The sequence below is a fragment of the Diceros bicornis genome, chromosome 14 (assembly GCF_020826845.1).
Source record: "Diceros bicornis minor isolate mBicDic1 chromosome 14, mDicBic1.mat.cur, whole genome shotgun sequence".
Classification (NCBI taxonomy): domain Eukaryota; kingdom Metazoa; phylum Chordata; class Mammalia; order Perissodactyla; family Rhinocerotidae; genus Diceros; species Diceros bicornis.
In genome coordinates, this window is record NC_080753.1 from 13,927,546 (window position 1) to 13,939,835 (window position 12,290).

Consider the following 12,290-nt stretch of genomic DNA (forward strand, 5'->3'; position numbering starts at 1 on the left):
AACCAGGCCACTGTTTGCTTTTGCCTTGGCATGTGTCTCTAAAAATGTTGGAGAGAAGTCTCCTTCCTGGTCACTTTGTAGCTTTCCCTCTCTACTGGACTCTCACATCTCTGGAAACTTCCAAACACTAAAATCACAGATTCCAATGACTGCTTGTCAGATTTCAGGTCTGTGAAACCTTGATCCCAAACCTTCAGAACTGTCCTGAATGAACCTAATTTTTCCTGGAAAAGATTTTGTTTCCCCTCATAGACCGGAAAAGTCTGGACTGCCGACTTGCACTGTGTCACACTGCATGGTCATCCCATCTGCTGGCTCTCTCCTGGAATCACTTTCAGATTCAAATTATGCACTCACATAACCCATGGGAAACCTAGGGATCGCCTGGCCCAAACTCTCATTTTACAAATGTGAGAACAAAGACCCAGGGAAATTAAGAGATTTGCCTGATTGAGATACCAAGTTACTCAGGGAAAAAGTCAGGAGCAAAACCAAGGTCTCCCAACTTCTAGTACAGTTCTAGGGACCTGCACCACTGTGACTCAGATGCCACTTCACTCTTCATTCAAATGCGGGAAGCTGTGTCTCTAAGAGCTAATGTGGCTACAGTGCCAACGTTTTTATGGTTGGTGGAGGCCTCCAAAGTAGGGCTACTCCAATGCGTGGTTCCTAGACCAGCAGCATCAGCGTGCCCAGGGAATTTGTTAGAATGTAAACTATTTCTTCTTCTTCTTATTTTTAATTGTAGTAAAATACATATAACATAAATTTTACCCTCTTAACCATTTTTAAGTGTATAGTTCAGTGTTATTAGCTACATTCAGATTGTTGTGCAACCATCACTACCATCCATCTCCAGAACTCTTTTCATCTTGCAAAACTGAAACTCGGTCCCCATTAAATAATAATTCCTCATTCCACCCCCAACGTGGAACTTTTATCTCTATGAATTTAACTACTGTAGGTACCTCATATAAGTGGAATCATAGAGTACTTGTCTTTTTGTGATTGACTTATTTCACTTAGCATAACGTCCGCGAGGTTCATCCATGTTGCGTAGCAACACGTTTCTTCTCTTTTTTGGCTGAATAATATTCCACTGTATGTATAGACCACATTTTGTTTGTCCATTCATCCATTGATGGATATTTGGGTGCTTCTGCCTTTTGGCTATTGTGAATAGCACTGCTGTGAACACGGGTACAAGTATCTCTTCAAGACCCTGCTTTCAATCTTTATGGGTATGTACTCAGAAGTGGAATGACTGGATAAAAATGCAAATTCTTTGTCCTTGCCTGAGATGATTAAATTAGAATCTCTCCTCAGGGGGACCAAGGAATCTGTGCTTTTGCAAACTTTCCAGATGATTCTTCTATCAGCTACAGCTAGAGAAAGCACTGCTTGGCAGGACTCCCATTGGTGGACTTGCCGGGGAAGAGAGGAGACGGCTGACCTCAGGCAGGAACTTACGAGGCTGCTCTACCATCGTGCAGGTGAGAACTGACTTTGCTGTTGGTTAGACATGAGGTGTGACTACAGAGGAATGAGGTAGATGTCTTCCAGAGGGGATTTTGGAATCAGTCTTCATACTTGCGGACTCTAATTCATTTGAAAATAAAAGAGGGTGGATTAATAGGCGAGGCCTTAAAAAAAAAAACTAAGAGGAACCTGAAAAAAAAAAAAAAACAAGATTGGTTACTCTGGGAAAAGGAGGGGAAAATTGAATGATAATAAAAGAACTATAAGGACTTCCTGGTAGATCCAGGATTGCAGCCTCAAATGCCTACAGGGTGTACGTGGGCCCGTGGGTGGGAATGCCTATGCTCAGGGAGTGTGTGTGAGTGACAGGGTGGTGGACCGGGCTCAGGGCCCTTACCAGAAGGGCAGCCCACTGTTGACATGTCTGAGCATGCCCAATCTCCCCAGCTTTTCTAAAGTCTTATATAAAGAGCTCGATATCTGGATATTCATGTGAAATCTCCTGATTTTCATTGTTGGCTTTAATGTGCTAAAAATATTGGGCAAGTCAAATATTTGTCCCAAGACTGGGACAGATATGGACCCATAAATGACCTTTTAGAGAGCCTATCTCTTGCCTTCTTTTTACCGAAATTGGAAGGTAGAATAATGTGTTCAAGAGAGCGGGCTCAAATTCCCAATATCCTTTCTAGGTCTGGCCTTGGGTAAATTGTTTAAACTTTCGAAGCCGCAGATATCTCATCTGTAGTGTGAGGATGATAAAGCTGAGCATCAAAGGAGGCTTGTAAGGGTTAGATGAGATGATGCATGAAAAAGAAATTAGCATGGTACCTGTTACAAAATTAGTTACTTAATAAGTCTTAACTAATACAAATAATTTCACCATTCATTCATTCTTTCATTCAGTTAAGAAATAGTTCTTAAATGCCTTCCACCATGCTGGATGATGGGTTGGAGATACAATGGAGACCAAAGTAGATGTGGTCCCTGACCTCATGGTGCTTATAACCTAACAGAGAAGATAGTCAAATCATTAATAACGATAGTAGTAGTAGTAGTAGTAATAATAATAATAATAGTATGTGCTAAGTATGATGATGGAGATAAAACAAGTTCCTATGGGAGTTCATAACAGGAACTGGCAACCCAGAGGAGGGAGATTAGGAAGTAGTGGCATCTAAGCTAAACCTCCAGCCCTGTTTTGTTTGATAACATGCACATGTGGTTGCCCATCCTACTGCCATCCGTCAGTTTTGTTCTGCATCACCCTCTCACGGGGTCAGGGCAACTGGCCCCTTCTCAGTTCCACCAATGAATTTTGATTAGTCTAAGACAATCCCGGTCATGTGTTTATGCTTAGGCATGCAACCCTAACTAAGGACCCAAAAGGAGGAGTCAGCTAAAGAGCTGACTAGGGTCGTGGCAGTCACTGTGCGACCAAAGACACAACCCTGATTAAGCAGCCAACGTACTTGCAGAGCCCTTGATACCCTTGTTGTGTTGCCAAGTTAATTGCCTTCAGAGATGCTTCCAGATTTCCTGTTGAGATGTTATATTCCTTACTGTGGAAACACTTTTGTTTGAGTTTTCTGTTACTCGAAGGTTAAAACATCTTAACTAATATAAAGAAACAGGAGGCAGGCAATCTGATTAGGGGCTCTGTAAAAACTCAGCTGAGTGATGATGAGGCCAGAACTAGGGCAGAGGGGAAGTAAGGACGGAGATGAGGAGATGGACTCAAAAACATTGGAGAAAATCAGCAAACTTGGTGGAGGATGATGGGGTGTGGGAGTGAGGGAGATGGGGAAGCCTGTGATTTCCAGTCAGTCACCAACTCCTCAGATTTTACCAGCAAACTAATGATCGTGTTCAACTATGTCTTAAGGAGGAGTCAGGGATGATGGCGGGTTTCTGTTTTACACAAATTGAAACTCAATAGATTATTTTGAAGTCTCATAATTGCTTCACCTGTGCTTTTATGACATTTTGTTGGCCATACCTACGCGTTATTTGATCCTGAGTCCTTGGTCAGGAAGAAAACCTACAAACATAACACAGGTCCTATGGGAAAATGCGCTCTGGTTTATCACCCTACTTTAGCATATGATCGCTAGAACCACATTCTAATGAAAACCCGGGACTCCATGTATGTGATGAGCCAGCGCCTCCAGTGTCCGGCAGCAGCCTGTGCCTTTAAGGCCCCAGCCTCAGTGGCTGCCTATTGCCCTCTAGCTTTATTGCCTGACCCCCCCACAGCTGCCTCTTTTGGTTTATCGGCCCAAATGATCTCTAGTTTTGTGCCTATTTATTTTTCCTTTGGCCCAGAACTTGCTTTGGGTTGCACTTCTGATGACTGAATCTTTGGCTTGGCCCAGATCTTCCTTGTGTGAAATTCCACCTGGAAAGTCTCTCCTAGCATTTCAAACCACCCCCCCCCACCCCCATCAACCACTCCCTGCCACCATTACTCCAGCCCTGGAGGCTGAGATTCTTGCATTTGAGGCTCTGCTTGTACCTATAGCTCCTCTCTGTCCATACAAAACTGCACACATGATTGACAAGAGATTCTCACGTATTGAGGTATATGGGGTAAATATTTGGGTTCAAAACTGATTTGGCTTGAACTAAAAAGCCTGACTTATGGCCTATCAAACGTACATTGTACATCTGTTTAACCATTAAAGTAAAGAATGCACTCTCAAGATAAGAATGCATCCTTCCCCTCCTACACCCTATTGGAATGCCCTATTGGTGACACCCGGATTAATCCCTTTCCTGATATCAGGGTCATGTTAACCTGCTAATTTGCAACTAAATACTTCTTTGAAACTTTGAGGAAAATGTATCCTAGGTGTGTTTAATGTATGTTCTTTGTTTTAAAAAGACATAAGACTATACTGAAAACCATGCTTCTCCAGAACATTTTCTAAGGCCTACCCGGGTTGTAATCCTCACTCTGGCTCAAGTAAACTCACCTTATTTCTCTTATCTATAGAATGGTTATCGGTTATTCTGCTTCGACATGATGATGGTGATGATGATAATGACAGGGACCAGGCATATTATCTCATTTAAGCCTCACAATAACCTGGTGAGGTAGTTAATACTATCTCCATTTCTGTTTATTTTTGTGAGGAAGATCAGCCTTGAGCTAACATCTGCCAATCCGCCTCTTTTTGCTGAGGAAGACTGGCCCTGGGCTAGCATCCATGCCCTTTTCCTTCCACTTTATACGGGATGCCGTATCTCCATTTCTTGATGAAGAATTAGGCTCAGAGATATTAAGCAACTTCCCAAGTTTGCATAGTTAGTAACTGGTTGAGCTGGGTTTTGAGACTAGAATTCAAAGGTCTACATTCTTCATGTATAGTTACCATAATTTATGAGGTACAAGGAGATACTAAACGAATTCAAGGCAATGCAAAGTCAAGGTAAAGACAATGCCAGGCTGGGCCATGCTAATGCATGTTCTGCTAGGCACTAAATGCACCATACAGCGCAATATAATGCAATGTTGTGCCATCTTTTTTTTTTTTTTTTTGGTGAGGAAGATCAGCCCTGAGCTAACAGCTGATGCCAATTCTCCTCTTTTTTTGCTGAGGAAGATTGGCCTTGAGCTAAGATCTGTGCCCATCTTCCTCTACTTTATATGGGATGCCGCCAGAGCATGGCTTGACAAGCAGTGCATCGGTGTGCACCCAGGATCTGAACCCTGGGCCACCGCAGCGGAGTGCGCACACTTAACCGCTACGCCTCGGGGTGGTCCCAAGAATATCTCTTTTACTACTGTCACGAGATGCTTAGCTGGCACAGCAGGTCGGTGGTCACAAGGTGAGCACAGCAGGCGGCTAGTTAATCCTTAGTTTTCAGGAAGAGATGCTCATCTTTAAAGAAATGCCGACATGAGGGGAAGCTACATCCCTATCTTTAAGGGCATCATTCTTGCCTTTGGGGCATAGTAAATGTTTAAACCTGATGTACAATGCGTGCTCAACAGGCCACATCAGGCCCTTTTGGAAAAACAAGGTCAGGCTGAATTAGTTTTACACCAAATGACTTCCCCATACACCCCAATGTATACTATTGCTTTTCATTTATTTATCAATTGCTTGGTTAGTTGTAACAATGTTAGCAAAGTAGGTCCAGGTAGCTTATTTCCAGGAAGCAGCAGCCAACCAAGTGGGAATAGAAACAGCGGGACATCAGGGCCCAGAGGAAATGCCACCAGCAAAACCACCTCAGAACTGAGCAGCTCTCCCTTAGCATCCCTTAAAGGTCCAACTTCCCAGGAATCACAGCTCAGTGCCATGAAGTGCTTACAGACGCTCAAGAAGAAAGCCGCCCAGAAGAAACACGAGAAGTAATGTGGCCAAAGAGGTTTTTATATCACATTACCCTAAATATTAAAATATTATTAGGACATAAACTATAATACATTGTAATTTAATGAAAACCTTCATAATGAAAAAAAGAAATATTTATGAGACAGTTGAGGAAATTTTGACGCTAGATATTTGATTAAATTACACTATAATTCTTTTGTGTTATAGTTGACTAGTATGGTTGTCTAGAAAAAGAGTACTTATGTTTTAAAGAAATATACTAACGTGCACCTTCAACATACAAAATGTATATACACGATGTTATTCATTGCAGCATGGTTTGCAATTCCAACGTATTGGAAACAAATGTCTGTACATTCCTACGTTCGACAGTGGTTGCATGAATTATGATACATTCACACAATGGAGTACTATGTAGCTACAAAAAAATAGGAAAGATACATGTATCTGCTCAGTTGTGCAAAAGAAAACCAGGATAAGTTAGAAATTGATGAGACTGGTTACCTACAGGGGGTGGGTGAGAAAGGGGCGAAAGGAAGAGGGAAGGGAAATGGGGCAGAAGGGATGAGGAGGGCACAACACCTCTCTGAGGACACTTTTTTGTAAAATTCAGACTCTTAGAACCATGAGAAAATTTCACGTGCTCAAAAACTAAGTAATTAATTAAAACCAATCAAGATATGGGGGAGCCCAAAACGGAATGCAAACACTGACGACCCAATAGCATTTCAAATGACTATTATAACTGAGCTAAGGGGGTGGGGGAGAACTACCTAAATAACTTTGTAATAGCATTTTGACTGGATACTGTAGGATCTGGACAAAAAGAAATATACAAGAAAAAAAAATACTGTACTCGGTTAGTAAACTCGTTTCTCACAGAGGTATGAGTTAGTAGTTCTGAAACTATTTTATGTATACTAGGATTGAACGAATAGGTAAATACTGTATATTTTAGATAATCAGAGCCAAGTTTCTCACTTGTCAGAGAAAGTTACAGATAAGGAAATAAAATGAACCTATTGGATTGAAATAGCAGGTATGAGTATGGGCTCATGTTTTTAAATTACGTATATATAAGCAGACAGATATAGGAATACCTATGGAAGTGTGTATATGTGTGGATTAATATGCATACATACATACACATATATTTACATGAATATACATATATTTCCTGTGGGGAGGGCCTGGGAGCATTGAAACCCTAGAAACAATGAACATACACAGTGCCCAGATCCTAGTTTCCAAATAAAAGGAAACAAGGATCCTTGGAGAAATTGCTGATTTCAGGACTGGGATAGAGGAATACAAGATAAGCCTAGAACATCTTGGTACAGAAAATACATGGAAATACTCACAAAAAGAGAGAACTTGTGATTCAAGGACATGGGAGCCAGGGAAAGAGGGGCAAAGGGAAAAAGGATAGCTCTTCCTAATGGAAGAATTCCAATTATTAAATGTAGAAGGAATGAGGAAAATCACCACTGAGCGAACATTACAGTAACATTTGCTTCAGGCCAGATCCATAGTGAATGCTGATGTTAGTCAATGAAAGTTTACCTAGAATAATCTCATAGTCACTAAGTATCTCTCCGCAAGATATTGATTGATTCCAAAAGATAAATAGTAACACTACAGGTGACAAACCCGGCAAACATTACTTTAACCAAAGGATTAAGGTTAACGTCACCATTAATAAGACATTAATTAGTTAGACATGCTATGTTTTAGATATGATGTTATGTCTGGAAATGATACACTGAGACGGGAATAGCATAACTTCTGTGGAATTTTTGCAAAAAATGTATAACTTCAATCAAATAATGAGGAAATACCAGGTAGACCCAAATTGAGGTACATTCTACAAAATATCTGACGAGTACTCTTCAAAAGTGCCAAGATTAAGAAAGACAAGGAAAGACCAAGGAGTTCTCACAGACTGGAAGAGACTACAGTAACTAAGATCCTGGACTAGAAAAAGAATATTGGTTGGAAAACTGGGGAAACTCTAGTAAGGCCTAGGGTTTAGTTAATGGTGTTATATCAATGTTAGTTTCCTGGTTTTGATCGTTGTACCGTGGTTATATAAAATATTAACATTAGAAAAAACTCGGTGAAGAGTACTTGGGAACTCTGTACCACTTTTGCAGTTTTTCTGTAATGCAAATAATTTCACAAAAGTTTAAAACATATATATTAAATTATTTATTGATGAAATAAAATGAAGTCTGGGATTTGCTTCAAAATATTGCTGACAATTGTTGAAGCAAAGTGATGGGTATGCCAAGGCCTATTATACTTCCTTCTGCATTTATGTATGTTACAAATTTCCATTAGAAAAAGATAACCTGTGAATGGTTTTGGCATCAATAAAAATATCTGCATATTAAGAAAGAATTGGACTGATTTGACCAAATGCAAATTTTAAAAATTCTTCCCATGAAACCACATAAACAATGAGAAGAAATGTTTAAGGAAAATTAGACAAACAGCAACTAATCACAATGTGTGTACCTTATTCGGATTTGGATTTCAACAAACTATAAAATATCATTTATGACACTTATACAACAATTAGAAACCTGATTATTGATTAAATATTAGATAATAAAAAATTATGAATTTTTCAGGTGTGATTTTAGGTGTGATATCGTGGTTATTTTAAAAATATTCTTATGTTTGAGAAAAATTCATTGAAGTATTTAAGGATGAAATGATATGATATCTAGAATTTGCATCAAATTTTTATGAGGGGGGAGAGTGGTGGGCATATACATGACAGGAGACTGGCTTGAGTTGATAATTATAGAAGCTGGGTGATGGGCATGTGGGAGATCAAGATTTGGCCACCCTGAAATATCTCTCTTTACCTTGATTGTTTTCTCCGACGGACATTTGACCTCCCCCAAATAACTGCCTAAAGAATTTGACATAGTAACTCCTTCCTGGAACAGATCTTCCATCTGATGGCTGTAATATAATGTAAAATAGATGTTACAATAGGAAAGGCACCAACAAGTCCATCTTACTGGAAATTCTGTCTCTCTGGCCACATTCTCTAGATTGCCCTGCAAGGAGTTGCCAGACAAACATTTACATTTATAAGGGAAATCTCCATTTGTAAAAGTATCTCCTTCTGTGTATTGGGAAGAGGGGGGATGACCTCATTTCTAGAAACTTATCAATGTGGAAGGTGAGGCCTTAAATCTGCACAATAACCTTACTCTTGTTTACTGTGCTTTAGTGGTAATCTCCTGTAACTGACTCCCCCCACCCCCAACATCCTCCTTTGTCTTTAGCTAAAGATGGTGTTTAAAACGAGAATTTCTGCTATTGTGTTGAGAAAAGCAGTGTCCCTGGTTTCTCCCATGTATACATGTTATTAAACTTGGTGTTATTTTCTCCTGCTAACCTGTCTTGTTAATTATTTGGCCAGCCATAAGAACCTTAAGGGAAAAGTCAGAGGGGGATTCTCCTTCTTTCCCGACAGGCACAAGGAGGATCTTGATACGATTCTATTTATTTTTGTACATGCTAGAAATTTCCATAATAAAATGATAAAAATATATAATATTAGAATACCATATAATCAAAGTTAAGACATAACCACAAATGTGGGGAGGAATGGATTGTAACAAACTGCCTGTGAAGATGTAATACCTTCACTCAACAGTGATTTTGTTGAGCACCTTCAAGTGCCGGGTTCTGTGTTAGGTCCTGGGGACACACAGATGAAGAAGACAGACACGGGCCCTCTCCTCAGGCAGCCTACATTCTAGTGAGGTTGCACACAAGCAAGGAGGTGATTAAAAGGAGACTGGGGGGGGGGGGGCCGCGGGGCGCATCCAGGAAGACACTCAAACATTTCCAGTGTCAAAATGCCATATTCCCAGTGGAAAAACGGTAGGTTTCCCTGGGACTCTGTTGAGTGCTGCCCTCTAGAGGTGTCGCTGAGGAAAACAATTCTCAGTCCACATCAGAGGGACCAGCAACTCTAGGAGGGTTTTCCGGGGCGGGGAGGGAGTCATGGACAGACTCAAGACATCTTGCCCCTCAGGTGGGAGCAGAAAAGGAGGGTTCCAGGTGAGGTGGTGTCCTGTGATAGGTACTTCTGGTGGGGTCCCTTCAGCCTCATAACCACATGCTTATTAAAGCCTTGGGATTACACTTTCTCTCTTGCTCCATGGATGCATGGGACTTGAGCCTGGTACTCTCTGTTTCATGAAGAAACGAGTACACAAAACATCCAAATAGTGCCATTCCAGGTCGTTTCTCTCTATGAATCAATAGCCTGTTTTCACTGTGTCCAGCATCAGCTTTGGGTTCAGGGATGTGTTCAGAGCCCTGGGGCAGGACGAGCTCAGCACAGGAGGGGGAAGCAGGGGGGATGCTGAGAGCATCCAGGCTTCCTCTTCTCCATCCCAGCTTGACTGAAGAGGGTGGTGGGGCAAGGACATACCAGAGGCTCTTGGTCAGGGCTTCTGGGTTCTCTGTGCCCAAAGGATGACCCTCACCATCCCATCCATCTCCACTAGCCTCACAAACACCATCTCACTAGCCAACTCCACCCCACCTTGGCCACCCTGCTGTGAAGACCACCATCCCTTAAGTTTGTCTTGAACTGGGTGCTTTATGAATTGCTGTACCACACCTCACTGTCTGTATAGTCTGACGCTGTGGAGTTGTGTGGACTCCCAATAAACTGTTCCACTGGACAAGTGAGAAACCCCCAGATTCTCACACTTTTGCTGTAAAGTACCCCTTTTAAAGAATAAAATGTAATGGGATGATGTAAATGACAGCAGAGGCCCCTGGTGGCTGCGTCTTAGAGGGTCACTGCCCCCTGGCATACCGCATGCTGGGGGACACAGAATGTCCTGTGCTGATCTCACGTGGAAAGACAGGCTTTCCTGAGATATTCAAACTCCACAACAGGATGAACTTCCCGGTCCCTTCCCTGCATGACATCCCCTCCCTAGTCACCACCTAACCATCCACAGAGCTGGAAAAAGGGTGGAGGTGAATTGAAATTGCAAGAGTGACCTGTTACTGCTGTAACCCGTGCTCTTTCCTGACGGCTCTCATCTAAATTCCCAGTGGCCCTGATCACACTCCTCTGCGTACCCTGCCAAGCTCAGGAATCGCTCTTCTCCTCATCATGTGCCAGACAGGGGCCATTCAAATGTAAAAGTTCTATAATGCTGTGGAATGAAAGAACAAGAACTCATTGACTGTTTCTGCTTTCCAGTTTGAAGAGAAATTTATAGACACTCCAGAAGACTTGGAAAAGTTACAAAATGGTAAGACCAAGTATCTAGTTGCCTCTGATGAGAGTATCTAGTAGAAGTCATGTGTTGGGGTTTTAACCCCGGGCAATGCTTATGTGTGTGTACCCTGGGAGCTGGGGGCCAGGGAGAGGGAGGGAAGTGGTGCAAATGTCAGGGCTGGGGCTCCTTGAGCGGCATTGCTAACTCCCTCAGGGCAGGAGAGCTGGAACTCTGTGAGTAGCTGCTCCTCGACCATCCCCCAGGCCCTGTGGATCCCTCTCTTTGCTTCTCCTGCTTTTATGCCCAGTGACTGAGCTCTAGCAGCTCAGGATCCCACAGCCCTCCCAGCAAGGACAGCAAACACATGCGTTAGAGTGAAAGAGGAGAAACAGGCCCCGCACTTGCCTTGGATTCTTCTCTCTGACGTGTTGACAAGGTGATGTCTTAGCAGTACTGAGATTTGAAGAGCAGGGAAAGGGACACCTACATAGAAATCTCTCTCGAAACCTGCCTTTAATGCCGTGAACACCATGAGACTTATTTTGGGAACTTCCCTATTGAAATGGCAACCAGCTACTGGCCCTGTTGCAGTTTCTCCCAACTTCTTCCTAAACTACGCATGAAGAGAAATCAATGCAAACAATCCAGGGACCTCCCATGAATCTGGATGGGAAATGAAAAGATAAAAGAAATAATAGGTTAAAAAGTGAAAGCCAGATTGATAAGAAAAAGAAAGACTATAGGAAGCTAAAAACAAATGCTATTCTGTTAAAGTTTTACCAGGTAAATTTAGTTTCATTTTATATCTCCAGTCATTTCAACAAACATTTTTTCATTCGAAAAGATTGTCATCCATAAACATTTCACTCTACTTTTCCTTTTCTTGTTTCCAAAGACGGGAGTCTGATGTTCCAGCAAGTGCCGATGGTGGAAATTGATGGGATGAAGCTGGCGCGGAGCAGAGCCATTCTCAGCTCCATTGCCGCCAAATACAACCTCTACGGGAAAGACATAAAGGAGAGAGCCCTGTACGGTATTTTTCCTGCTCTTTCATCAACAGTTAATAGGAACAGTGTAGGTCCTTCCCTGAGGGAGCAGGACTGTGTCAGGGGGAACAAGACCACCAGCAGTGTGGCCTTGGTGGTATAGACTGAGGTCCAGAGACCTCGGAGGATGAAGGACAGGAAACCTGCAGTGG

The 12,290-nt window shown here is 42.1% G+C and overlaps 1 protein-coding gene across 1 annotated transcript in view; it reads left to right on the forward strand.

Annotated features, from left to right (window-relative positions):
- The window catches only part of LOC131413571 (glutathione S-transferase A3-like), a 49,861-nt gene that overhangs the window by 30,785 nt on the left and 6,786 nt on the right, over nucleotides 1-12,290 (forward strand). Inside the window, exons 3-4 of the mRNA XM_058554150.1 lie at nucleotides 11,074-11,125; nucleotides 11,988-12,120. Coding sequence (XP_058410133.1) covers nucleotides 11,074-11,125; nucleotides 11,988-12,120 — 185 coding nt within the window. The remainder of the gene's footprint in view (nucleotides 1-11,073; nucleotides 11,126-11,987; nucleotides 12,121-12,290) is intronic.